We start from the raw sequence: 28,000 nt of genomic DNA, 5'->3' as shown, positions 1-28,000 counted from the left end.
ATTCCGTAATGCCTCCATGACTGCTGAGGTTTCGACAGAATCAAACGCTTTGTCGTAAGCAATGAAAGCTATAAATAAGGGTTGGTTATATTGCGCACATTTCTCTATCACCTGATTGATAGTGTGAATATGATCTATTGTTGAGTAGCCTTTGCAGAATCCTGCCTGGTCCTTTGCTTGACAGAAGCCTAAGGTGTTCGTGATTCTATTTGCGATTACCTTAGTAAATAGTTTGTAGGCAACGGACAGTAGGCTGATCGGTCTATAATTTTTCAAGTCTTTGGCGTCCCCTTTCTTATGGATTAGGATCTAGTTAGCGTTCTTCCAAGATTCCGGTACGCTCGAGGTCCAGAGGCATTGCGTATACAGGGTGGCCAGTTTCTCCAGAACAATCTGTCCACCATCCTTCAACAAATCTCCTGTTACCTGATCCTCCCCAGCGGCCTTCCCTCTTTGCATATCTCCCAAGGCTTTCTTTACTTCTTCCGGCGTTACCTTTGGGATTTCGAATGCCTCTAGACTATTCTCTCTTCCATTATCGTCGTGGGTCCCATTGGTACTGTATAAATCTCTATAGAACTCCTCAGCCACTTTAACTATCTCATCCATATTAGTAATCATATTGCCGGCTTTGTCTCTTAACGCATACATCTGATTCTTGCCAATTCCTAGCTTTTTCTTCACTGCTTTTATGCTTCCTCCGTTCCTGAGAGCATGTTCAATTCTATCCATATTATACTTCCTTATGTCAGCTGTCTTACGCTTATTGAATAACTTCGAAAGTTCTGCCAGTTCTGTTCTAGCTGTAGGGTTAGATGCTTTCATACATTGGCATTTCTTGATCAGATATTTCGTCTCGTGCGAGAGTTTTCTGGTATCCTGCCTAGCGGAGTTACCACCGACTTCCATTGCACACTCCTTAATGATACCCACAAGATTGTCGTTCATTGCTTCAACACTAAGGTCCTCTTCATGAGTTAAAGCCGAATACGTGTTCTGTAGCTTGATCTGGAATTCCTCTATTTTCCCTCTTACCGCTAACTCATTAACCGGCTTCTTATGTACCAATTTCTTCCGTTCCCTCCTCAGGTCTAGGCTAATTCGAGTGCTTACCATCATGTGGTCACTGCAGCGCACCTTGCTGAGCACGTCCACATATTGTATGATGCCAGGGTTAGCGCAGAGTATGAAGTCTATTTCATTTCTAGACTCGCCGTTCGGGCTCCTCCACGTCCACTTTCGGCTATCCCGCTTACGGAAGAAGCTATTCATTATCGTCATATTATTCTGTTCCGCAAACTCTACTAATAACTCTCCCCTGCTATTCCTATTGCCTATGCCATATTCCCCCACTGCCTTGTCTCAAGGCTGCTTCTTACCTACCTTGGCATTAAAGTCGCCCATTAGTATAGTGTATTTAGTTTTCACTCTACCCATCGCCGATTCCACGTCTTCATAGCAGCTTTCGACTTCCTGGTCATCATGACTGGATGTAGGGGCTTAGACCTGTACAATCTTCATTTTGTACCTCTTATTCAGTTTCACAACAAGACCTGCCACCCTCTCATTAATGCTATAGAATTCCTGTATATTACCAGCTATGTTCTTATTAATCAGGAATTTGACTCCTAGTTCTCTTCTCTCCGCTAAGCCCCGGTAGCGCAAGACGTGTCCGCTTTTTAGCACTGTATATGCTTCTTTTGGCCTCCTAACTTCACTGAGCCCTATTATGTCCCCTTTACTGCCCTCTAATTCCTCCAATAGCACTGCTAGGGTCGCCTCACTAGATAACGTTCTAGCTTTAAACGTCGCCAGGTTCATATTCCAGTGGCGGCCTGTCCGGAGCCAGTGATTCTTAGCACCCTCTGCTGCGTCGCAGGTCTGACCGCCGCCGTGGTTAGTTGCTTCGCAGCTGCTGGGAACTTAGGGCCGGGGTTTGATTGTTGTGTTCATATAGGAGGTTGTGGCCAAGTACTGCACCAGGGTGGCCAATCCTGCTCTGGTGAGGGAATGCGTTACCGGTTCTGGTCACCGGGATCAGGCCACACTCCAGGCCTGTTTATGTAATTTTATCAACACGTGGATTCTTTTTTTTTATTCCGGTGCAAAATTGCCGGCACAGGGATCCGAAACACGGACCTCTTGCACGCGAGGCGGGTGTTCTACCTCTACGCCACCGCTGCACCTCCATAAAGAAAGCAACAAAATCGCAGTAAGGAAAGGCGTCAGGCAGGGAGATACCATCTCTCCAATGTTATTCACAGCGTGTTTACAGGAGCTATTCAGAGACGTGGATTCGGAAGAATTGGAGATAAATGGTAATGGAGAATACCTTAGTAACTTGTGATTCGCTGATGATATTGCCTTGCTTAATAACTCAGGGGACCAACTGCAATAAATGCTCACTGACCTGGAGAGGCAAAACCGAAGGGTGGGTCTAAAAATTAATCTTCAGAAAACTAAAGTAATGTTTAACAGTCTCGGAAGAGAACAGCAGTTCACGATAGGTAGTGAGGCATTGGAAGTGGTAAGGGAATACATCTATTTAGGACAGGAAATGACTGCGGATCCGGATCATGAGAATAAAATAATAAGAAGAATAAGATTGGGCTGGGGCTCGTTTGGCAGGCATTCTCAGATCATGAAGAGCAGGTTGCCATTATCCCCCAAGAGAAAAATTTATAACAGCTGTGCCTTACCAGCACTCACGTACGGGGCGGAAACCTGGAGGCTTACGAAAAGGGTTCCACTTAAATTGAGGATGACGCAACCAGCTATGGGAAGAATAATTATAGGTGTAACGTTAAGGGATAGGAAAAGAGCAGATTGGGTAAGGGAACAAACGCGAGTTAATGATATCTTAGTTGAAATCAAGAAAAAGAAATGGGCATGGGCAGGACACGTAATGAGGAGGGAAGATAGCCGATGGTCATTGAGAGTTACGGAATGGATTCCAAGGGAAGGGAAGCGTAGCAGAGGGCAGGAGAATGTTTGGTGGGCGGATAAGATTAAGAAGTTTGCAGGGACAACATGGCCACCATTAGTACATGACCGGGGTAGTTGAATAAGTATGGGAGAGGCCTTTGCCCTGCAGTGGGCTTAACCAGGCTGATGATGATGATGATGAACACGATTGAGAAGCTCTTAGACGCTCACCACACAACCCAAATCCGTCGTCTCTCGCTAACCCCAGCTGTCCGCACAGTCCTCCGGAAGCTCAGTCTCGAGGCTATCCCTGAGGTTACAGAGTACATGACATTTCCGCGAAAGTCAGGGGGCCAGTTTATGCCGCACCTCTACCCCGCAACATGGACCCCGAGTTCCATCAGGGCCGTCGGCAGGCCCGTAGTGAAGCCATTTGGTGACGCTGCGGCTCGCAAGGTGGAGTGGTCTACACAGACGCAGCCAGACACCCTCGTGGTGACCTCATGACCGCGGTGGTAGCGGATCACAACGGAGGACTGATGGAACATACAACAATCACGGCTGGCCGAGTGGTGGAAGCGGAGGAAACCGCGATTGCCATGGCCATGCATGCGGAAGCGAATACCGTCATCAGCGACAGCAAGCAGGCCATCGGCAATTTCATCCGTGGAAGAATTTCCAAACAGGCCTACCATGTCCTCACACGACGCCCCCTAAGCGGCTTGAAAACCCTCTTGCGGATCCCCGCTCACGCGGCTGTGCCCGGCAACGCGTCGGCTCACAGTTTGGCGCGAAATCTCAAGCGCCGACCCTCGTCCGCGGATGCGGACGGCGTGAATGAGGAGGAGAGACACGAGGAACCCTGCGAGACTTATTATGAAATCGCCCATCGGTATCGCTTGAGGCGTCGCGCGCGCCCACCACCGGCCAAGCAACTCGACAAACAGCAAGCGGTCATGTTTCGGCGGATCAGACAAACGCGTACCCACACCCAAAATACATTAACAAAATCACAGGGGGCAGGGAAAGCGACAAATGTAGGCTTTTTTCAGAAACTGGAACACTCACACACATAATGTGGGAATGCACCTCGCTCCCGTTCTCTTATCACCCGTCAGCAGCGAGACTGACTGGACAGCCTGGCTCAGTTCCGGGGACGTCGACCGACAACTTGAACTGGTACACTGGGCGGAAAAGGCCAAGCAGGCCCAGTGCCCCACTTGAGGCGTAAACCTCAGCCACGTCCCTCTTTACCCTTCCCCCTTTCAATAAAGTTTATCACCACCACCACCACGTCACCAGCTGGAAGGTATTCACGCCCTCTGGGGAGCGTTCAGCAGCAAGAATGTCGAAATTTAGTTCCTTAATAGCCAAGAAATAAATATTTCAGTGCCGTGAACCCATGATTTCACGAGGCGAGGGCAACTGCCAAGAAAGACACTCTCTCCACTTGCCCTATCCAGCTTCCGCAAGCGAAATTTCTTCCCTGTGTTCTCCATACCATAGGTCGAGGATCATGTAACGCACATGTCACGGGTCCCGTCTTCATTCTTGTTTTCTCTTTTTTGCTTCGCGGCCTGCCACCACTTCTGGTGCTGGCGTCGGGCGCGAGCTGCTGCGTTTCTCTCGTTTTACGCAGCACATGATTTTGCGCGCTGTGCACGAAAAAAGCAATACATTATGGGGCTCTACGTGCCCAAACCACTTTCTGATAATGAGGCACGCTGCAGGGGGGGAGGGGGGGGAGGGGACTCCGGACATGTTATCCACCTGGGGTTCCTTAACCTGCACCTAAATCTAAGCACACGAGTGTTTTCGAATTTGGCCTCCATCGAAATGCGGCCGCCATGGTTAGGATTCATTCGCGCTGTGCACGAGAACACCTGACTTGCAGTATAAGCCAGTGCTACTCGAATACTGAGGCAGACATGAGCGAGTCACAGAAAATGATCGCGCGCTGGAACACGGTAGAAAATGACACTCTTTCGTTGTGTGCACGCGACTGCGCGAAGTGGGAACATGCAGAACAAACGGAAGCACACCTCTTGTGCTGTGGTACGAAGCAAAAAAAAAGGAACACGCGGACATTCAGCTTGTGTTATTATTTCTACAAACTTTAAGTCGTTGGTTGATGTGACAGATTACAGAAATAACAGATATTGCCTGAAATAATTCTCGAAATCACGTGTCATGAGCGACGTCACAGCACTGCCATGTACTACGCCGTCACACTTGTTCGATGTGCCTCGACTCGCCGGCAGAGAGTGCGGCGGCCGCGAGGAGAAAGGAAAGAGGAGTTCGGTTAAAAATTTACACATGTAAGACTTTGCAGACATGACCGTTTGCGCGCATTGTATCACGCAGCCTGTCAGCTCAAAATAGACAGACCTGGTGGGGAGCGCTTTAATGCATGTCGGAAACATCAATCGAAAATATTTCACCAAACGGATATAATGCTTTCGCATTCCCGCACGTAGGCAGTCTTGAGTGCCTCTGCCTGGTTTTTTTTTAGTTTCTTAGCGCTCCATGAAATTAAATGTTCAATCTTGGTTTGTTACCGAGTACTCGCCTGAACGCCCTGAACGATAAAAAATGTGGTGTCATCTATATGATGCAGAGAAAGCCAAGAATTTCATAAATCCGCGATGCCGATTATTAGTATACCGACCACGGAGAAACAAGCACCACTCTCCCAGTTCTGTTGTCACTGTGTGCGCATCGCAGAACTCAGCACATCCTACTGGAATGGGACAGGATTCACGCAGGGAGAAGCGTAGGTACCAGAAGCACTTGGGTTTAAAGTGGATAGAACCATCAGCCCGTCAGCGGTTGAGGTAAACAAGAGACGTTTAGAGTATTGGTGAAAAAAAAATGTTGGGAACAGATTGACGCGGCCGGATCTCTTAAAATGCTAGATAAAAAACATCTGTAGCATACTTGATTAAATCATGCAATGTAGGCGACTACTTGTCACCACCCCGTTTCAAAGGAGATGGCGTTAATTGATCATCAATAACCAGCGGGAAACTTGCACAAAACACCGCAATAAGGGCCTCCTGCTTTTGTGTAGTTTCAACGAAAATGAACGTGGAAAAACGTAGTCTTCGAATCAGTTTGCAGTTCGTTCGCCAGAAATTTCCAGTGAGGGTACGGTTTCTAGATGTTGGAAAAAAACTATCATGCCTGTTTTTTATGGTTGAGCTAAAGCTAAAGGTCAATAACTGCTTTCCCTGAATTTCTGGTTCGGCAGGACACGATGTTTGGAAGAATACTGCCCGAGCACCAGGGGTTACGCGACGCCTCGTGCAGGGTGGTGAGGTAGAGCTAAGGCACTTCGCCTCGTTTCACACTCTGCTTCTTGGACGACGTTGTTCTTCGCATGGCTCAGTGCAATGTCACTTGTTATTTTGCTGTTTAAAGTCATTAAAATTGGTCGGAGGGGATCGAATGCTGCGTTGTTGATGGGGAACTGGCCTGCCAAAATGCTGAAAAAGGCGGTCTTCAGGCCCTCGTACATGTTCTGGACTGGTAGCGGAAGGCCAAGACCAGAGAAAGCATCGGTGGGAATTTCTAGCTTTAGGAGCAGCTAGCGCCAGATATGCGACAACACACTATTTACGTATAATGGCGCGTCTACCTCCATGCAACCACGCAATAGGGCTGTGCGGACGGCACGGCCACACCTGCATACGCCAAGAGTCATCGAGCTTCGGTGGGCTCGACTCATCTTCCAGCAAGGGCATGTCGGCCGGCTGGGATTTGTAGCTGGCGACGCCGAACTGGTCCTAGTTAAGGCTCTAATTATTCCGTCCGGGTCACCACTGTCCAGTATCGAGGGGTTGCAGCGGAGTGCCAGAACAGGACAGGTAGTAGGTTTTTGTAAAGGCGTAGTACGTCTCGTGCTTGCGGCGCTAGCACGCGACGCCCAACTTGGCTGTTCTCTTCTATTGCAGCCAGCAATAAGGTAGCTGAAGAGAGCACCGACCTTAGCGTCCCTGCCTTTGCGGCGTCGGCGAGCGCTACAGCAGCCACCTTTAGGAATACTAGGATTCGAAGCCCGCTTTATATCAATTGTGAAAGAGGCTGTTCCTTATTTCAAAATTACTTGACATTAGATTCCTATTCTACCACAATTATATTCGTATTCCATTTGGTTTCAAAATTGACTATTCGTGCAGCCCTAGTGGCAACAGTAGGTGGTCCGTTGTTTACTTTGCTAGTGAAACGCAGTCTGCAAAACAAACCGGCCCACTAGGTATAGAGCCGCAGCACCGTCTGTGCAAGCAGACGTTTGGTGCGTTGTTATATCATGTACCAGAGAAAATGGGGGTCGGACCGTCCCGCGCCTTGCCGTGCATGGGTTAGCCGTGTCCGTGGGAATGGGAATTCTGGGTGTTCTGCCGATGCCACGTAGATGGAAACTTAACGCCCGCCGGCGGAAGCAGCCCACCTCTTCAACCTCTGCTTCAGGTAGACGGCACTTTTCGACTGAACCACCCAGAAAAATCGGCAGTCGCCTTTTCCCGTCTCCCTCCTAAACCTTTATCTTTCCCTTACACTATTCAATCTGCCCTGTCTTCTGATCACTTCACATTATTACGATATGATTGAGCGATGCTCAAGAGACGAGCCGCCGCCAGAACGACGAAGAAGTTGGTCGGTGCCCTTGGCACGAGCGAGTGTCAGTCTGGCTGCCTGGCTCCAGTGTAAATAGCGTGTAAATAGCGTCTCTCGTCTGTGTCTTTCCACACGTAGCAATATGATTTCCAAGTTTTTTGGCGGCCAGGGTTAACCATGTGGGCATGACCTTCCTTAGTCATGCTTACGTGGTTATAGCAGTTACGGATGATGGGTGGTTTGAAAACACTCACACATTGGGCTCCATAATCGGAGGCCATCTTTGCTGCCGAACATCTATAAATTTATATGGTTAAAAATCCCTCTTCAGCAAACCCTGATCAGAAACCGAAAAGTCATTTGACCGAGGCAATAAATTTTACTAAATCTGGTGATAGTTTCACGAAGGCTTTTGTGATCGCATGTGAAAGTGAACGAAAAATTCAAGACATGTTCACCTTTCTTAACGCCAAAGCATTCAGTGAGTGTATCGGAGAGACCTACAAAGCAAGGGAAAATTAATTCTGAAGACCGCTTGCTCTAAGTTTTGACAGCTTAGCGCAGCAGAGAGCTTAAGAAACTTCAGAAGATTGGTAACAACACTGTGTCCGTCAAGGAACGGTATACACTGAACTATGCTAAGGGTGTTCTCGGATACAGAACTCTTAAAATAGACGTGGGAATCGAAGAAGCTTCGAATGATCAGGGTGTTCTAGCTGCATGAAGATTAAAGTTTAGGAAAAATCACAACGAAATTCCGAACAAACATGCTGCGCTGGCTTTCAACACTACAACGCTTCCAGTGTCGTTAATGCTGCTTACCTGTACCTTGATGTGAGACTATATTTGGCCAATGCTCGCCTGTGCTTTCGGCGTGAGAAATATTGGTGCGGATCCCAGTCACGTAGACGAAGTGCAACGTGTGCTAAATGCGGTAAAGCAGACCATGGTGTTGAAACGTGCCCAAACAAGTAGTGTGTATATCGCGAGGGTCAGCGTGCGCCCTTTTCTAGATCTTGTCCTGAGTAGAAAGAAAGGAAACGAAATGATTGCATTGAAGGTGTGGGAGGGCGCATCACTCATTGAAGATGGAAAGAGTCGCCCTTGCCGATAGACACACCTACGCAGAGGCTATACATAAATGCATGAGCCGGTACCCAGTTGAAAATGACAACAGAGGTTGTGTTCAGTACTACAGAAATTTCTGTTGTACAACAGGATTTTTCTGTAGTAACTACAGATTCCTGATGGAGCGACAGACTTTTCTGATGTACAACAGACATCTGTTGTTGCTACTACAGAAGTACAGTCTGTCGTATATCTGTTGTTACAACAGAAAGCTGAAGCTCTACAACAGATTTTTGTAGTACTACAGAAATTTCTGTTGTACAACAGGATTTTTCTGTAGTAACTACAGATTCCTGATGGAGCGACAGACTTTTCTGATGTACAACAGACATTTGTTGTTGCTACTACAGAAGTACAGTCTGTCGTATGTATATTGTTGCAACAGAAAGCTGAAGCTCTACAACAGATTTTTGTAGTACTACAGAAAAAATTGTCATCACTACAGGCACCCTGTTGTCCCAACAGAAATGTTCCTGAAGTAACCCGAAAAACTTCTGTAGTGCTACAGAGAGCTGTTGAAATACTACAGAAACCTATTGTGGCAACAGGCCCCCAATTGTCACAACAGAAGTGTTCCTGAAGTAATGCGACCAACTTCTGTTGTACTACAGAAAAATGTTGTTGTACGACAGAAGCCTATCATTGCAACAGGCCTCCAGTTGTCATAACAGAAGTGTTCCTGAAGTAATGGACAAAGTTCTGTTGTACTACAGAGAACTGTTTCACAACGGAAACCTATCGCCGCAACATGTACCCAATGATGACAACAGAAGTGCACTGAAATTGTGTGATGCGACAAGCTTCTGTAGTGCCCGGTTGAAAAAGGCAAAAGGAATTCCTGTCGCAACTACAGAAATTCTGTTGTACGACAGAAGTTGTTGACATTTCTTAATTGGGAGACATTTCTGACATTACGACAGAAATTCTGATTTCGCAACAGAAGCATTCTGTCGCGACAACAAGAGTTCTGAAGTCGGAACAACAGCTTTATATCCTGACAGCGACTCCGACGTTACGACACCAATTCTGACGTCGCAGCAGAAACATTCGGTCGCGACGGCCAAGAGTTCCGAAGTCGCAACAGAAGCGCTTTCCGTCGCGGTCCTTTAAAATTGTATGTTTTCGCATCGGTGGTGTACACTGTACTTTTCTCTTGCGCGGTATTCAATCGCGCTTCTCTGAAGCCGGCAATGCTGATGGCACCGACACCGGTAATAAAGTCGACGTGGCGAATAGTTATAATTGTACCGTGACGACGCGGCACCACCAACGCCCTACCGGCCTCCTCAAAATCGGCCGCTGATCAAAATCATACCATCCGCGGGAATGGCTGCGTATCCGTTTTTTTTTGGTAAGATGTGGCACACAGGCCTGTGGACTTCCATGTGCTGTTACACTGACACATTAGTTAATTTCCCAGGAATATTTCACAAGCTTATGCGAAGCGGAAAAGAAGATTTGGGTTGTTCCACAAAGTTGCGTGAAAAGCTGTCTCGCTCGGGTCTCATTAATCTGGTACAGTGCTGCCGTGAGAAGCCAGTATGCTGTCAGAAAGAACTCTCATCCACGAATGTTCATGTAGCTATTTTGCATTGAACACACGAATTATATGCGCGCTCAAAAGTGTAAAGAACGAGAGACAACTGTCGAAACTAGCAGTAATAACCCTAAAAGTCAACGTTGTCTATTTCTGAATTTCTTATTTAATAAGGATATCGTACATCAAAATCGATGTTCTAGCACTGCAAGAGGTACCTGTCGATGGTACGAACACTCTTGCTCTTCTAGAGATGCGGCACTTGACGCGGTGGAGTGATAGCGGATCTTGGCTCTCAAAATGCAAATGTAAACATCAGCGCATCGGCTCGTCGTACTGTTCACATGGCCAAAACGTACACTCCAAAAGCATGTCAGGGGTGGCGCAGTGGTAAGATGCCGGGCTCGGAATCGTGAGGTCGCATGTTCGAATCCTAGGCGAAGACGTTTTTTTTTTAAATTTTTTTTTACTTTTATGTTTTTCTTTTCTGTACTAACAAATTTACATAACCTTACGGATGTCTCTGTCAATTTTTAATTAAATATTGATCAAGAACTACACAACTTTCTACTACAGGACGTCACACTACAGACAACAGAACTACAGACAACAGAACTACAGGCAACAGAACTACAGGCAACAGAACTACAGAAACAACGTCCCAAAATACGACAGACTCTTAAAATTTCCTGTTGTGTTTTTCAACTGGGTAATGGTGTCAGTTAGCAACCTCGTGGAGCTGCTGGAGAAAATTTCAGTGCTCCTGCCCTTGCCCCAAGAAAAAAGAAACAGATACACGTCACATATCCTTCCCAAGAAGGCCGGAGGATTATTCCGGGCCTGGCGGCAGCAAGTGCATGGTTAAGGGCATGCAGGTCTCAAAGTCGGTGCCGAAGGACCGATTTTGTTCCTTGAAAACGCCACCTTCATCAAACACCAGTGAAAGCCCATAGGGCACTGAGGTGGTGGAGCTGTGTCCTTCAGACACGGATACAACTAAAGAGCCTACACCTGGTAAACAAACAAAGCATTCCGCAATTCTCCCTGGAAAGCAGAAAAGAGGTAGACTTTCTGTCGCTGCCCCTCCTAAGGGCACGTGATGTGGAAGAAATTTACACAAGCTTTCTGTACATTTACGCGTCATCTTTGTGAATTTCTACGCAGAACTTCTTCGAAAACTACTTAATAATCTACATCCAATAGGGCTACTATTGTGCACTGGAACTCCCGTGGTGTTAGTGCCAATATTGATTATATTTACGATTTTTTTTACTGAAGTGAGGCTTATTTCATTTGTATTTGCAAAAAACTGCTTTTAAAGGGTGCTTAAGCTGATTCTGTGTCGATATAGCAGCTTTCCAAAAGATAGGGAGCAGTCCTCAGTCGCGTCTGGAAGAGTCGCTATAGTTGCTACTCAAGGAATTCCAGTGGGCAAGGTTAAGCTTGAAATAAACTTAGAAGCTGTTGCTCTAGATGTTCAGATAGAAAAAAACAATTACTGTATGCTCTGTGTATTTACCACCAGATAAAATTACTGCAACAAACGAGCTTGAAAATCTTGTAAAGGAACTTCCACAACGTTTTCTTTTATTTGATGATCTTAATCTTCATCACAGCATGTGGGGCAGTAGCCACACCGACACTAGGGGAATCATAATAGAACAATTTTATACAACTGCAATATATACCTTTTTAACGATGGAAAGCCAACATGTTTTATAGCAAAAAACGCGATCTACTAGAAGCATTGACCTCTGCGGCGGCACACCGTCACTTGCTAAGTTTTTCTTTTTTTTTTGCGGATAGTGGAGGGGAGGGGGCGTTAGGGAAAACCTATGAGGCAGCGACCTCCACGCTATAATACTGAAACATATCGACGTACCTCCAACAATGCGAGTGCAAAGACAAGAGGTGGAAGCTGTGTAAAGCAGGCTGTTGTCTTTTTTTAAAGCTCTGAAATAAAGCTTGACGAAGTCATCACACTCAATACTGACGCCTTATTTGATTTGACAACAAAACAACGCTGAGAACCAACTCAAAACTCAATACCGCTTTCACAAAGGAAGCTTCCACGTAGACCAAAACCATGGTGAAATGATGCACGTGATAAAGCCCGCAAGAAACAAAACTGTGCGTACTCTCGACTAACCAGATATGCAACTTCCGAGAGTTTGTTGTTTTTTAACCAAAATCGCAGTGAGTCTAGGAGGTAAAGAATAACAAGACGATCATCAAGGTTGGAATACATAAGCTGTGTAAACACTTATACAAGAAGCGAAGTAGTCAGGGAAGAAGTGAGAAATATTGACGGTGTTCATACAGACTACACACTCTCTGTATTTGACGACAAAGTGGATCTTAAAGGACAAGAAGATATACTAGGAGAGCACCTCACTAGAATTTGGAGCGGAGCTCACTACCATCCTCAGTTTCTTAAGATAAAAGCCACTGCAGAAAAGAACAATCTTCCTATATCACTGCTAGCAGTGTACCGAATAATTGTCCTTATATAAAACTGAGCTCTTCGATGCGGTAAATTCAGGAGGTCCGGACAACATTCACAAAGAAATATTGCGACACCTAGACGTGAACACATACTACAGAATCCTGCACCTTTGTGAAAGGCTGTAGACAGAAGTCTATTTTCCAAAAGCCTGGAAGAAGGCGATAGTTATAGTGCTCCTAAAATCTGGAAAGGAACGCTCTGACCCGAACTGGTATCGTTCCATTACTTTAACAAGCTGTATGGAGAAAGTTTTGAAAGAGTTGTCAAAACACGCCTTGTGCACCTTCTGGAAGATAACAAGTTACTCAATCAGTGTCAGGGTGGTTTTAGATCCCAATCGCAGCACGATCGACCAATTAGTCAGGTTAGAAACACTAATCTGTGAACCTTTCGTGCAAAGGAAACATTACGTTGCTGTTTTCTTTGACTTATCAAAAGCATAAGATAGAACGTGGTGTCATGGCCTATTATTGGACTTACACAAACGTGGAATAAAAGGGCACACGTTCGGTATAATCAAAAGCTATCTTGAGGACTGAATCTTTCAGGTGATGCTTGGAGTAACTTTGTCTAGCTGTTTTATACAGAAGACTGGAGTGCCACAGGGTGGTGTATTAGGCCTTGCAGCGTATTTAATTAAGCTCAACTCGATAACTACAATTATTTCGTCTTCCTTAATGTATTCGCCGTACGTCGATGACATTCATCTTATTTGCTCCTCTTGTAATATGGTTACTTGTGAGCGCCAACTCTGGCTGGGCGTAAACTCTCGATTGTGACGGACAAATAAAAATGGTTTTAAATTTTACCCATAGAAAATTTTATGTGTACCTTTCAGTCTACAGCGGCGTCTCGTGACGGACCCAACTGTGCATATTAAACAACAAAAATCGCCGTAAAGAACGAACACAAATTTGTTGGTGTAATCATTGAGAAGAAGCTCAACTTCAAAGCACATATCGCGTAGGTAAAAGAGAAATATCCTAAACTAATAAACCTAGCAGTAGTAGTAGTAGCTTAGCATATACGATGCACTTGTCCAATCGCAGTCGGAATGCGGATGGTTTGTGTATGGCTCAGATCTAAAGTCAGCGCTTGAGGGTCTTGTCGCGGTTCATCATCCACTACTACGCCTATGCTCATGCGCGTTCCGAGCGTCTCCCACACGCAGCTGCTTGGAGAGCGGAATCCGCGTGATCATCGCATTTTCGTAACCTGCTTCCGGTCACGGCTGTCAGCATTTCAAGGCATAGCCAGCTGCGCTTGGGCGCGAAACTTGGTTTTCGAAGCTTCTGGGCACCACGTGATGTTAGGATTTTAGAAGAGCGTTCTTAAAACAGAGGGTCCTGATACCCCGCTTAACTGCTTCGGAATGCGCAGACGAAAATAGTTGAATGGCTCGTTGCACCAAGACACGTGACTGCTTGAAAACACAAGCGCAATATCTAAAAACCTAGTGGAACCGTTAGCAAGGAGTTCTCATCACAAAATAAAAGGTTGGAGGCACTCGCGAAAAACTGAATAGAAGGCGTTGCAGTAGCCAAGGATTCGTTGTCATTTTGTAGAAACACAAGATAATCATCGACATACCTAGAAACCTTGGAACCTCTCGTCTTTTTAGGCTAGTGCAAAGAATGTTATCGTATTGCGATAGAACTAGGTTGCTTAAGAGAGGCGCGAGGCAGGAACCATAGCATGCCCCTTCTCTATGTAAAAACGTTGAGTCACCCCAAGCAGCGGACGTCGAACTGAAGTAAAGCTTTAAATGTTTTAGAAACTGGTTAGCGGTTAGACCGACTTCATTCTGGAAGCCCACTATGCCGTGGTTGTTGATGGCGCTTTTCACGCATTGAAGAAGCTCCTTTTGAGGTAATGAGTAAAACAAATCTTTATTATCTAGAGAGAAGGCAGGGAAGCCCACGTGAGTGCTGCTTTTTAACAATTCTATCATTTGCTCAGAGCTCCTGATTCTAAAAGGGTCGTCAAGAGCTAAGACCCTGAGACGATGTATGCCTTGAAAAATTTAAGAAAGAGTCGCAACGACTGTGTAAGAGTTTTACTCTAGAAGACCTTCGGCGTGACTTAGACAAGACAAAGGAACTGTGTTTGCAAAAACGCACAAAAATTAGTGTACCTTCTTTGTTATACTACCAAAAAAAGGTTTCCTGGCAGAAATCGGTGGCCTGATTTTTACAGGCCAAGCTCCTACTTTCAACTCCAGAACCAGCAGCTCCGAGTATATGATAGAATTTTCGTAAGACAGCACGCATGTGGGCTTCCCTGCCTGTTCTCTGGACATTAAAGATTTGTTTTACTCATTGCCTTGAAAGGAGCTACTTCAATGCGTAGAACACGCCATTGACAACTACGGCGTAGTGGGCTTCCGGAATTTATTTATTTTTATTTATTTATTTACTGGATACTGCCGACCTTAGTCTGAGGCCGGCAGGAGTGTACAGTGCGACATACAGATGAACAAAAAAAAATTAACAGCAAAAATCATTGCAAGAATTCAATACATTGCAACAGACATATTCCCTGATCTGCACAAGCCGTACAGAGCATTCCAACGAAAAAAGCATCACAAAATTTCAATATAATTCAAAATACTGATATTCGCTGAATCGCAAAAGCTGTACAGAGGATATTGATAATAACGCGATATTGATAACAAGGAGTCGCATTCATACTGGTAGGCTGAAAAACATCGCGCATGTTTGGTAGGTTGAGCAGGCAAAAATCTACATATAGTAATGACAAGCAAGCGGAAATAGCACTAGCGTGTATTGTAAATCAAAATGCAGAAAGAAAAATTACGTTTATACATACATACATATGCTACATATAACATCAAGTCTAAATGCTATTCAGCTGGTTGCAGAATGACTGGACGGTCGGGCATTCCACTGTACTGGCAGAGAGCGCATTCCACTCACCTATCGTCCGAGGAAAAAATGTTTTTAAATACATTTGTTCTGCAAGAAAATTCTTTTATTTACTTCTGATGATTAGATCGTGTTGCACGCCTCGTGACTAAAGTAACATACATATCCTCATCTATCCCCAGCATATCATGGTAATGTAAATGCATGTATTTCAGACGGTCCCTATATCGCCTTAATTTTAATGTTTCCAGGTTAGTGTTGTTAATAAGAACATTCGGAAATACGTGCCAGCTATATCAGTTAAATACGAATCTAACAGGTTTTCTTTGGATGTTTTCCAATTGAGTAGTGTTATTCAGCATGTACGGGTCCCATACTGCCGAAGCGTACTCAAGAGTTGGCCTAATATACGTTTTGTACGCTAAAAGACACATTTCTTGCGTGGACTGTCGAAGCGATCTTCTCAAGTAACCGAGTTGGCGCATTGCCTTTTTTGAAATAGGAGATATGTGATCGTTCCTTCTAAGGTCGGATGAAATTACGAGGCCTAAGTGTTTGTAGCTACTAACCGTAGATATATTATTACCACTGAAACTGTAAGAAAAGTTTAAGGGGTGGCATTTTCGTATTACTTACATAGGAACCGTTTTCTTTGCATTAATATTCATTTGCCATGTGGCACACCACGCTTGTACCTTGGCTAGTGAAGAATTCAAGCGGACGTGATCATTTACGCTATTAACTTCTTGATATAGTATACAGTCGTCTGCAAATAAACGTATTTTCACATTTGCTTCTTCTATTAAGTCATTGACAAAGATTAGAAAGAAAAGAGGCCCAAGGACGGACCCCTGTGGAATGCTTGATTGAACCGGTGCAGATCCAGAACGCGCGCCGTTGATAAACACACTCTGCCGCCTTAACGACAGATATGCTGAAATCCATGAAATCAAAGAATCACTTTTAAGTATTGTTTGTATCTTTAACAGCAGTTTAGAGTGAGACACATGGTCGAATGCTTTTTCGAAAAATGAATATTAAATCAGTTTGGCCCTGCTGCTTATCTAGAACTGCTGCGAGTTCGTGGATAGTTTCCAGTAGCTGTGTTGTAGGCAGGCCCTTCCGAAACCCATGCCCCCTGGGATCAATTATATTGTTGCCATTTAGAAAGACCGAAATATGTTCAAATATAATAAGCTGAAGGGTTTTTGCATATGTGGGTAACAATGAAATTGGTCTGTATGCAGTGATAAGGGACCTGTTTTCTGATTTGGGTATCGGGGTGACCTTTGCGTACTTCCAGTCATCCAGAACTTCTGCACGCGATAAAGACTTGCTAAATATGATGCGCAGAAATGTTGAGCACCACTCGGCATATCTCACGAGAAAAGCAGCAGGTATGCCGTCCGTTCCAGGTGATTTCTTTGTGTTCAAATTTAACAAGAGAGATAAAATGCCTTCTTGAGTCACTGAGATATTTTCAATTGGCGGGCAATCAACTGGTAGGTCGGGCAATAAACTGGGAGGTCGGGCCATTTGTAGCGGCAGCAGCATCGGCGTCGCACGAGAGTTGACGCAGACGCTCGCGTCTACACGAGGCTCGAGCGGCTGGCGCGTTTCCGGCGCGGGCTAGCGTTCCGAAGATCATTAAAAAGAATGCTACGCTAAGCGACGGAGTGTCGGTTCTTCCTCTCCTGCGAGAGCCTGATACTTTGACGGTCTACGTGGTCGCACGTCGCCACAGATTGGTGACCCGGACGTGATATTGCCATACGCTCCTGTGGTAGAGACGACCATGGACCAGACCGACGCTACGAGAGCTCAAGGCCAGAACCCTTCCGAGGAACGCGGTGAGCCCTCCTGTTCCGCCATCGCTGTCCGCCTCCCACAGTACTGGGACCAGCATCCTTCGGCGTGGTTTCTTCAGGCCGAAGCGCAATTTCAAGTCGCTGGTATCCGCTCTCAAGCCTCGAAGTTCCATTACGCCGTCGCAGCGCTCTCGCCCGCCGCCATTGACGAGGTAGCAGATTTGTTGAACTCCCCATTGTCTGCCGCCGCCTATGACGATCTCAAGGCAGCACTGCTACAGCGCACAGCAACTTCACAGCGTTCTCGCATCCAGCAGCTTCTGTCCGCTGAAGAACTCGGCGACCGACGCGCTAGTCAACTTCTTCGCCGAATGAGCCAGCTGCTCGGAAACAACGCGAGATCCGTCGATGACACGCTGTTGCGCGAATTGTTTTTGCAACGACTCCCGGCTAACGTGCAGATGGTCCTGGCGACAGCCTCTACCATGGACCTTACCGGACTTGCCGCTTTGGCCGACAAAGTCATGGAAGTAGCCACCCCAACCATCGCAGCCACGTCACCGTCTCCGGGTGAGAATACAAACACTCTGCCAACTCTTCCCTGCTCTTCCGCAGTGCACTCTCCGCTCGACTCCTTGTGTGAGCGCCTGGAACGCATCATCAGTGGAGCGGAGCATCGCCGCACGTCTCGTCGCCCACGCAGCCGTAGTTCCAGCAGATCAAGACGCACGGGCACTCGCAATGAAACCTCAACTACAACGCCTGGCGTTTGCTACTACCACCGCCGTTTTGGAAACGACGCTCGTCACTGTCGGCGTCCCTGCGCTTGGCAGGGAAACAGGCCGGCCGACCTCTAACGGCGACGAGTGGTCCGGCCCAGCACACAAGTCGCCTTTTCTACGTGACGGACAGAGTTACGGGACAACGATTCTTAGTCGATACAGGTGCTGACGTCAGCATTCTCCCCGCCCAGCGCTCCGACCGAAAAGCGACTCCTGTGTCGTTTTTGCAAGCCGTCAACGGCACCAGGATTCCAGTTTTCTCGTCACGCTCCGTCATGCTAAACCTTGGCCTTCGACGAGCGTTCCGCTGGATTTTCCTGGTTGCAGACGTCCGTCATGCAGTCATTGGAGCAGACTTCTTGCATAACTACGGACTCCTTGTCGACATCCAACGACGCCGTCTCATCGACTCCGTGACCCAGCTATCCGTTCCCGGCGTCCCATCATCAGGCACATCGCCCATAGCGCCTATTTCTGCCATGTTGGACGAACCTTTCGCCGCACTCCTACGCGAGTTTCCCACTTTGACGCGCCTACCGGACTGGACGCAACCGGTGCAACATGACGTGTACCATCACATCGTCACCTCCGGCCCACCGGTCTACTTCCGACCCCGGCGTTTGTCCCCGGAGAAACTCAAGATCGCTCGCGCGGAGTTCGAACACATGCTGCAACTTGGCATCATCCGCCCTTCTTCCAGTAACTGGGCATCACCACTTCACATGGTGCCTAAGAAGACGGGTGACTGGCGCCCCTGCGGCGATTACAGGGCACTAAACAACGTCACAGTTCCTGATCGCTACCCTCTACCGAACATTCAGGACTTCACGGTAGCGTTGCACGGTGCGACGATCTTTTCTAAGATCGATCTCGTTCGCGCCTACCATCAACTACCGGTCGCTGAAGAAGACATTCCCAAGACCGCCATCACCACGCCCTTCGGTCTTTTCGAATTTCTCCGCATGCCTTTCGGTTTACGGAACGCGGGCCAATCCTTTCAGCGTTTCATCGATTCCGTCACCCGAGGTCTGCCTTTCGTTTTTGCATACATTGACGACCTCCTCGTGGCAAGCTCTACGGAAGAAGAACATCTTCACCACTTGCGGTTGTTGTTCTCACGCCTAGCCAGTAAAGGAATTGTCATCAACGCCGCCAAGAGTGAATTCGGTCAAACCGAACTCGAGTTCCTCGGTCATATCGTCGACGCTAACGGCATTCGACCTCTGCCGTCCAAGATTCGCGTCATCGAAAACTTTCCCCGACCGACCACACTCACCAAGCTTCGCCAATTTCTCGGATTCGTCAATTTCTACCGCCGATTCATTCCCGAGTGCGCACGACTTATGGCTCCGCTAGACGCTCTCCTGGTAAACAAGCGCAAACAAGTGCTTCAGTGGACTGAAGAGGCCGCAGACGCTTTCGCAAAAGTCAAGTCTGCCCTCGCCGACGCCACGCTGCTTAGACACCCAAAGCCAGACGCACCCACTGCCATCATGACCAACGCTTCAAATACCGCCGTTGGTGCCGTTCTGCAGCAATTCATCGACAATGAGTGGCATCCACTCGCTTTTTTCTCCAAGAAACTGAAGCCTGCGCAGTCCCGCTACAGCGTTTTCGGCCGTGAATTACTCGCTGTTTACCTGGCTATCAAGCATTTTCGCCATTTCCTCGAAGGCCGTGCATTCACTGTTTTGACTGACCACAAGCCCCTTGTGCACGCAACGAATCGTTCGGCGTCCTGTTACTCGCCCCGCGAGATTCGACAGCTTTCCTACATCTCCGAGTTTACAACAACGTTCCGCCACATCAAGGGCACCGACAACATTCCAGCTGACGTTCTGAGTCGTGTCAATGTCGTTTCCACGTTGACATCGGAACCTTTCATCATCGAGGCCGACTTACTCGCCAGTCAACAGCGTGACGACACTGAACTTCGTACACTCCGGAATTCGCCAACGTCCCTGCAATTGGAAGACGTCGTTGTGACCCCAGATGGTACGTCCATCGTCTGCGACACTTCTAACGACACACCCAGACCATACATTCCGGCATCCCTTCGCAGACGTCTATTCGAAACCGTGCACAACCTGTCGCACCCTGGCATACGCGCGACACAGAAGCTTCTTTCCAGTCGTTTCGTTTGGCCTCGGCTAAACGCGCAAGTTCGCGATTGGGTTCGCTGCTGTTTGTCATGTCAACGTTCGAAGATCCAGCGTCACCCCATTCCGCCTGCCAAATCTTTTCTTCCACCAGATGCTCGTTTCGACACCGTACACCTGGACCTCGTCGGCCCTCTCCCACCTTCGAAAGGTTACTGCTACATATTGACATGTATCGACCGTTATACACGATGGCCAGAAGCTACACCTATATCAGACATCTCCGCACCCACTGTTGCAGCAGCTTTCGTGTCTACGTGGATAGCAAGGTTCGGCTGCCCATCCACAATAATCACAGATCGCGGTCGACAGTTTGACTCAGCGCTCTTCAACGAGCTACTCAAACTACTCGGAACGACACGTTTTCGCACAACTGCTTACCACCCGCAGTCCAACGGACTAGTTGAACGTTTTCACCGGCATCTCAAGGCCTCCCTTATGGCACATGAATCACCGGAGAAGTGGGTCCTACATTTACCCCTCGTCTTACTTGGCATCAGAGCCGCACTCAAGAGCGACCTAGGTTGCTCCTGTGCTGAGCTAGTTTACGGCACTCACCTACGCCTTCCGTGCGATTTCTTTGTCGCCACCCCCAAAACGCCTATGCCATCACCTGCCGAATACGTCGCCGACCTGCAAGCCTTCTTCAGCCAGATGCGCCCCGTGCCTACACGTTCACAAGAAGCAAGGTCCCCGTACGTTTCTCCCGCACTCAGCTCTGCTACCCACGTTTTCGTGCGTAACTGTGCCGTGCGGAAGCCTCTACAACCACACTACTCCGGGCCATATTGTGTTCTAGAGCGTCGTACGACGACGTTTGTTGTCAATGTCAACGGCCGATCAGACACAATTGCCCTGGAACGTCTCAAACCCGCCTACATCGAAGCACCCGCGCCCTCAGCCCCACCAGTATGCGACGCCACTCTGCTGCATCCTTCGCCGCCGCCAGCGAACGTGACACCGAAGACCAACGCCAAGACACGCCGCGTCACGTGGACTTTCCATCGTTCGTCGAACTTTCCTCCTCTCTAGGGGGGGAGCCCTCTGTAGCGGCAGCAGCATCGGCGTCGCACGAGAGTTGACGCAGACGCTCGCGTCTACACGAGGCTCGAGCGGCTGGCGCGTTTCCGGCGCGGGCTAGCGTTCCGAAGATCATTAAAAAGAATGCTACGCTAAGCGACGGAGTGTCGGTTCTTCCTCTCCTGCGAGAGCCTGATACTTTGACGGTCTACGTGGTCGCACGTCGCTAGAACAAAGTCGGTTTAACCGCTAACTAGGGTTGTGCAAATATTCGAAATTTCGAATACGAATCGAATGTTTTCCTTATTCGAAGCGTATTCGATTCGAGAAATGCATATTCAGAAATTTCCGAATATTCGAAGAGGGCCGAATAACGATAGAAACGACGAATACTCTGACAGACGGAATAATTGAGCAAGTAAGGAATTCTATGCTTGCTCCGCATTCTCCTCAGAACATGTTTATTCACTGAGAATTTCACATGACCATCTCTTCATTTGTATGCTCTGTTTCAGTCTATCTGCATGACGCATGTGGGACACCATCAGTTTCAGTTTCTTTTTACGAAGCTGTATTCTATGGCTCTTTCATAACCATATATGACGTCCTTTAGGGCTCTATAAATATATGTAATAAAATATGTATCCAAAATTCTTACCTGGACAATCTTTAGATGTTCGGAAATTAAAAAGAAAAAAAATATGTCCGAGGAGAACGTTGCATCGCCATCGACGACTCCCGTCTTGCGTTCCCGCTTTTCTCACGTAAGCGCCGTCTCTTTGCTACCTGCTATGCTGCTTCTCCGTAAGAAAAACGCAAAACACGCTAACTTCACCACTGCGCTATTTGCGACTATCTCAGTGCTGATACAGCCCTCGATCAGGTGTGTTCTCCAAGAATGGCATTAACTGCAGATGAGGAGCCACCGAGCAAGCAAGAAAAGAAAGCTGGAAGAAGTCTCCTTTCGCGGCACTACAGAAAGATCTCGCTGCCGACAGCTCGCTCCAAGTCGTGTGATCATGCTCTTAAAATGCCAACGGGGATGACCAACAGTGTCGAAAATCACATGAAACAGCACCCTTTGTTGATGGAAGAGTACAAAAAAGAGGCTGCCGCAAACGCTTCGTTGAAGAATCAACCGACACTGGACGATATACTTCAGCAGAGACAGCATTCATTGCCTCAGAAGAAAGAATAAACACTTCACCAGAATGTGGCAGCCATTCATTTCTTCACCATTACTGCCACATCAGTTCAATGCACTGGTCGAAGCAGCTGTACAGTCGTGCTGCAGTCAGCCATCGCAAGCAAAATTGTCACGTGTGCTCGTCCCGCGCATGTACAATGACACAAGAGCAAAGGTACGACACGAGCCGCGGAAAGTACTTGAACACGGAACAAACACTCTCGCTATTCTTAGTGATATCTGGACGTCGCGTGCCAACGAGGGTTCTGTAAGCCTCTCGCGTCATTTTCCTGCGGTGAACTTCGACATGAAAAGTTCACTTTGAACACACGACATATATCGGAGTCAAATGGCTGTGAACATAACTGCGTCATTGGAGCAGCTATTCACCGACTGGGAGATACCAATCGACTGCGTGAAGTACATCGGGATGAACAGCGGCCGCAATATCCGAGCGGCTGCCAGGAGACTGCCTTGGCTCCAGCGAGCCTGCTTTGCGCACACTCTACACCTAGTGATGAGCAATGAAATGTCGTGTACTGCGGCACTCAACAAACTCAGCAAGGCGAAAGCGATCGCAGTGCATTACAAGCATAGCCACAGTGCACAGAAAAGACTGAACGATCGGCATATGTAGCTTAACGAAGACGTGCTCTATGATGTGCAGGATGTTCACACAAGATGGAACAGTCATGACCCCATGCTGTAAAGGCTCCTTGAGCTCTAAGAGTCCATCAGACTTGAGCTCACCCTTTCGGACACGAGCTTAGATACATTTAACTCTGCAAAGTGAAGAGATGCAGTGGAGTTTTTGGAGGCATTGAAGACCTTATTTGACTCAACTGTGATCTTAAGTGCTCGAAAGTGCCCCTCATTGTCCTGTCAAATTCCATTTATTTTTGGGACGCTGCACTGCCTCGAAGATTGTATAGGCAACTCAGCGTTTGCTAACAATCTCGCAAAATTTGTCAAGACTCGTTTTGCTGAGTGCGAATTTGATGAAGTGGCCAACCTGGCCATGTTTCTTGATCCACACTTTAAGGACACAGTTCATCAGGTGTCTGGCTAGATCATCTGGCTGAAATAAATTGTAACAAGGGAGCTCCACGCAGGTGGCGTAGAGCCCAGTGAGGACACTGCCATGACAGCGTTGAGTTCGTGTCCGCTGGTGGTATCCACTGTATGGAAAGCTTTCGACGGTCTAATGATAAGAAGGAGAACGCACATTTGGTATCTGCCTCTGAGAGGGAAGTTAGAGACTATGCGGAAAAGCATCTTCTCGAAAGGGGCAAGGATCCTTGTGAGTGGGGGCAGTCCCTTGGTCGCTTCACGTACCCGATTTTAAGTACACTCGCCCAGAAGTACTTCGCTATCGCTGCCACTTCAATTCCAAGTGAAAGTATTTTCTACCGTTTGAAATGTTGTCACAGTGAATATATAGCGTTTACTTTCTGAACATGTTGAGCAGTTAATTTTCCTTTATGATTATCACTAAAAAGTGCATTACTTAATTGAGAGCTTTACCTGTCATTACCTGAGCGCATTATCTGTAATGAGCGTCTTTTTAACCAGCAGTTAAACCAAGCCTGGTAAAATGCACTATTATTTTTAACAAGGGTTATAAAGCTATTGTTACCACATTTTGCAACTTTTTAATGCTACATACATATTCGACATTCGATTCGATATTCGATGACAGTTTGTGGCTTTATTCGTATTCGATTTGTATTCGAAAACTTAAATATTCGCACACCCCTACAGCTAACCCATTGTTAGATCTTCTAAAGTTTTCCTTCTTTTCGACGTTCTCTGCTTGGGGTGATAGAGAGAAAGCGTATGCATTGGCTCCTGCCTTGTGCCTTTCTTCAGTGACCTAGATCATGCTCATTACAATAGGATTCTCTGCTCTAGCTTGAAAGCATTAGAGGTTGCAAAAGTTTTAGGTATGTCGATGATTATCCTGTATTTCTGCAATCTGACAATGAATATTTGGCTTCTGACACGTCTGCTGTTTTCTAAGTTTGTCTGCAGTGTCTCCAACCTCTTATTTTGTGATGTGAGGAGCCTGCTAAGGGCTCAATTCTGCTTTTAGATTTTGCAAGTTTTTCTCAGTCATGTGTGTTGGTGCTGAGTCCCGAGGCAAGAAAGTCATTAAACCATTTTCATAAACGCATTGCAAACTATTTAGGCAGAGTATCATTACCATTTGCTTTGAAAGTTATCTTCAATTATCCTGCCATCACCTCGTATACAGAAGCTTCGAAAACCAATTTTGCTGAGACCATGCTGACAGCCATGGCTAGTAGAACGTTAAGAAAAGCAGATGATCATGCGGATTCCGCGGTACAGCAGAGCACAGGTAGAAAAGAGGTGGTAATGCCGTAGTTGCTCCAAGCTAGCGATAACCTGAAGAAAATTGGGAATCGTATTAGTGTCGATGTCGTCTTTACAGCCCATTTGAAAATCTCAGGCTTGTGTGCGAAAGTTAACAATAATACAAAGAGGCGCCACGACTGCAATAGAAATGGTGGAAAGAATTTGTGCATAGAAGGAGTGGTGTACTGTATTCCTTTAGACTGCGGATGTGAATACATTGGTCAGATGGGAAGGTGCCTTAATGATGGCTTACGGAAACGTTCGAACAATGTCAATAATCTGATAAAGACTATAGTCATCTAGGCACGCACTGTTTGCGCTGTGGCTGTAAACCCTTATTTTACAAATTACAGTTGATGTATCGAAACCCAGATCAAGTGACTAGGGAGATCATTGAGGCGTTCGAAATGATTAGAAATGACAACTGTGTAAGTTGCCCATCTCTTTTGCTTTCAAAAAGTGAAATCTTGTTCATGTCGCAGTAGCGGCCTATGGTGGATAATTTACCGAAAATAAATCTATGTTGTGACAGTGACCTTTGTTTTCTTCTTGTAGTACTTTGGTGTATATGTGGTAACCAGTTGCAATACAAATTCAGTTGTGAGTAGCGCTGTTTCTTCCTTCTATTCTGTTGTACTGCCTACTATCTTGTGCTTTGCCTCAAGTTTACAGCATTTACAGTAGGATACTTCAGATTTCTGCCAACAAGGTACAATTGTTTGCACTTACAAAGATGGGTTTTCTTTATTTAAATAGGTCAGTGAATACTGGGACATGATATATATATGCTGTCTTTTTGACTCGATGACGTTCATCTGTAGCAGCTGTCAATGTATCTTGTGGTTAAGCAAGCATGCAAATGCAAGTTAACGACTTTTTTTCAAACTACAGTGAACTAAAAGGGAATAGTGTGTTCAGGGGTGGCAAGCGTCATGCATTGCCATGAGGCCGAAAGTGCGGAAAGGTGCGGCAATTGGATAACAGCGCATGCGAAAGCAGCGCCGCCACCAACATCCATAGGGTTTCCTGTCGCTCATTCCGGCTGTTGTCAGTTGCGCAGGTTGCGCGCCGCTAGCGTGTGGGTCCAAATTTGTATTGTTGGTGATTTTCAAATTTTATGTAGTTCAAGCAACACATTCCTTTAAAGGCTTGCTTTTCCCTGAGATAAAGTATATAAAGTATTCAATTACTTTAAATTATCCAAATTTGAAGAAGGCATGTAAGTGAAACCTGTAATTATGAAGTAATGAATCAATATCAAACAAAACAACTGCTTTATTAGCTAATCGATGCGTTAAAGCGAACATTGCTGTTGGCTTACTTCCCTCATGTTATTAAAATGATTAGGTAATGAGGTAAATAATCGTTTTGCTACTGTTTATCTTGCTATCTCCAATAGAGTGTTGACCTTGGCAGTTTTAGAAATTAAGTAGCCAGTCTCCTTACAGGATGCCGATGTATTGTTTAAGTGATGTCTGTATAAGAAGGAGTAGTTTGCATTCATACATTTTTCATGTGTGACACGTAACTGTGAAAATCACATGTGCATTTGGGGACTTGTTTATTTCCTGCAGCCTAAAGATATACGAGCAACAATTGTGACTTCTACGTTTAACTGTTGTATATCACTTGATTTATTATGTCCAAATTTCAACTAACAAGCTGACTAGCCTTCCTTTAAAATATGTTGAGCCTTTCTTAGACACCCACACGCTCTCGAAGCATACCTTGGATAACCTTGAATACGAAAAATCAAGCTGCAAACATTCACAAGCGCGACCGCTGCAACGTGTAATGGTTGCAGAGCACGTCAGGGGAAAGAAAGCGGCTTCCATCCAGCCCGTGCTGATGTGGAGCCACCTGTTGTCACCTGCAAAAGGAGCGTCAGCCACGGGTCCTCCCTGAACACGCTACCCCCTTCTAGTGCACTGTACCCCAACTCAATGCGAGCTTCATGGCGTCCGCCAGCTTTGTTATCTCTATTTTTAATTACAGCTGCCGGAATAGAGATCCGAGGCGGCACGGATTTTCACGCGCTTCTTTCGGGGTTCGACACCCAAGAGGTTATGTCCAACGTCGTCGAAGGCAACCTCGACCCTCTCCCTGCTGGTTCCGAACACATCGTCACCATTGCTCTTCCCCGCCACTGGATGGTTACGTCAAATGGTGACATTGAGTACATCTTGACTGGGTACCTAGCAGCGCGCGTGCTCAATGCGGACGGACTCAAGTCAGAAACGTCAAGGATTATTACAATAGAGTACGCAAACCCAAGCAGTCCCGTCGCATCCCCTGCAGAAGCTCCTACCATTGCTACACCGGCAAGGCCACCCATGAAGACTGACCCAGTGAAAATCCCGAAAACACCCAGTGCGGACGGGGCTGATGCGAGCCAAAAAGATAGTATGTCCATATTCATGTGGGTTATGCTGGGGATACTAGCCGCAGTCGTTATGTCCATCGTGATTTGTGTGCTGCTCTGGAATAAGGCGAACAACCTTACCGTAAACGAGACCACGTCGTGAAGATGAAACCACCACACTGCCAAGCTTGTAACGCGCATGATCCGGCCTGACGGAAATAAAGCATTAGGCACAACTGGCGATGCCAGGCAATATTTGAATCGCTGGCTAGAAGGTGCGTGGTGTTTTTTTTTTCTTTACAAGATTTGCAATTACTTATTTCGGGAGAGCCATTATGTGGATACTCCTAGCACATTTTCGCTATCGCAGCCGTTGTCACCGTGGTGTTCCACAGCGGTGCCGCACACGGTATGTTTTATGTGCGAGTGAAAGCACGCAAAGGGAGGCAACGATAGCGGCTCCCCTCCTGTTCCGCGCGGAACAGAAGCGTCTTCGCTACGCAAGCAAAATGTGGTGCAGACCGCGAATGTATGTATGCAAGGTGAACATACAATTGTAACAATAATTTGAATTCTCTAAAGCTCCTTAATTCAATTAAGTATTAACACTACTACCAGGATGCGAAGTGTCACGTGAGGCGATGATAATGATCAACGCTCACACAGGTTATGAAGTATGACGCACAACAACGCCTGAAGTAAACATGTT

General features: G+C 46.7%; 1 protein-coding gene across 1 annotated transcript in view; it reads left to right on the top strand.

Annotated features, from left to right (window-relative positions):
* The window catches only part of LOC139061257 (calcium-activated chloride channel regulator 1-like), a 323,451-nt gene extending 295,958 nt beyond the window's left edge, over positions 1 to 27,493 (top strand). The window contains exon 16 of the mRNA XM_070540974.1: positions 26,925 to 27,493. Within this exon, the coding sequence (XP_070397075.1) occupies positions 26,925 to 27,454 (530 nt within the window). The 3' untranslated portion in view covers positions 27,455 to 27,493. The remainder of the gene's footprint in view (positions 1 to 26,924) is intronic.
* The last annotated feature ends 507 nt before the right edge of the window (positions 27,494 to 28,000 follow it).

The sequence above is a fragment of the Dermacentor albipictus genome, chromosome 6 (assembly GCF_038994185.2).
Source record: "Dermacentor albipictus isolate Rhodes 1998 colony chromosome 6, USDA_Dalb.pri_finalv2, whole genome shotgun sequence".
Classification (NCBI taxonomy): Eukaryota; Metazoa; Arthropoda; class Arachnida; order Ixodida; family Ixodidae; genus Dermacentor; species Dermacentor albipictus.
The sequence above is the reverse complement of the archived record's forward strand: the minus strand, read 5'-3'. Positions and strand labels throughout refer to the sequence as shown.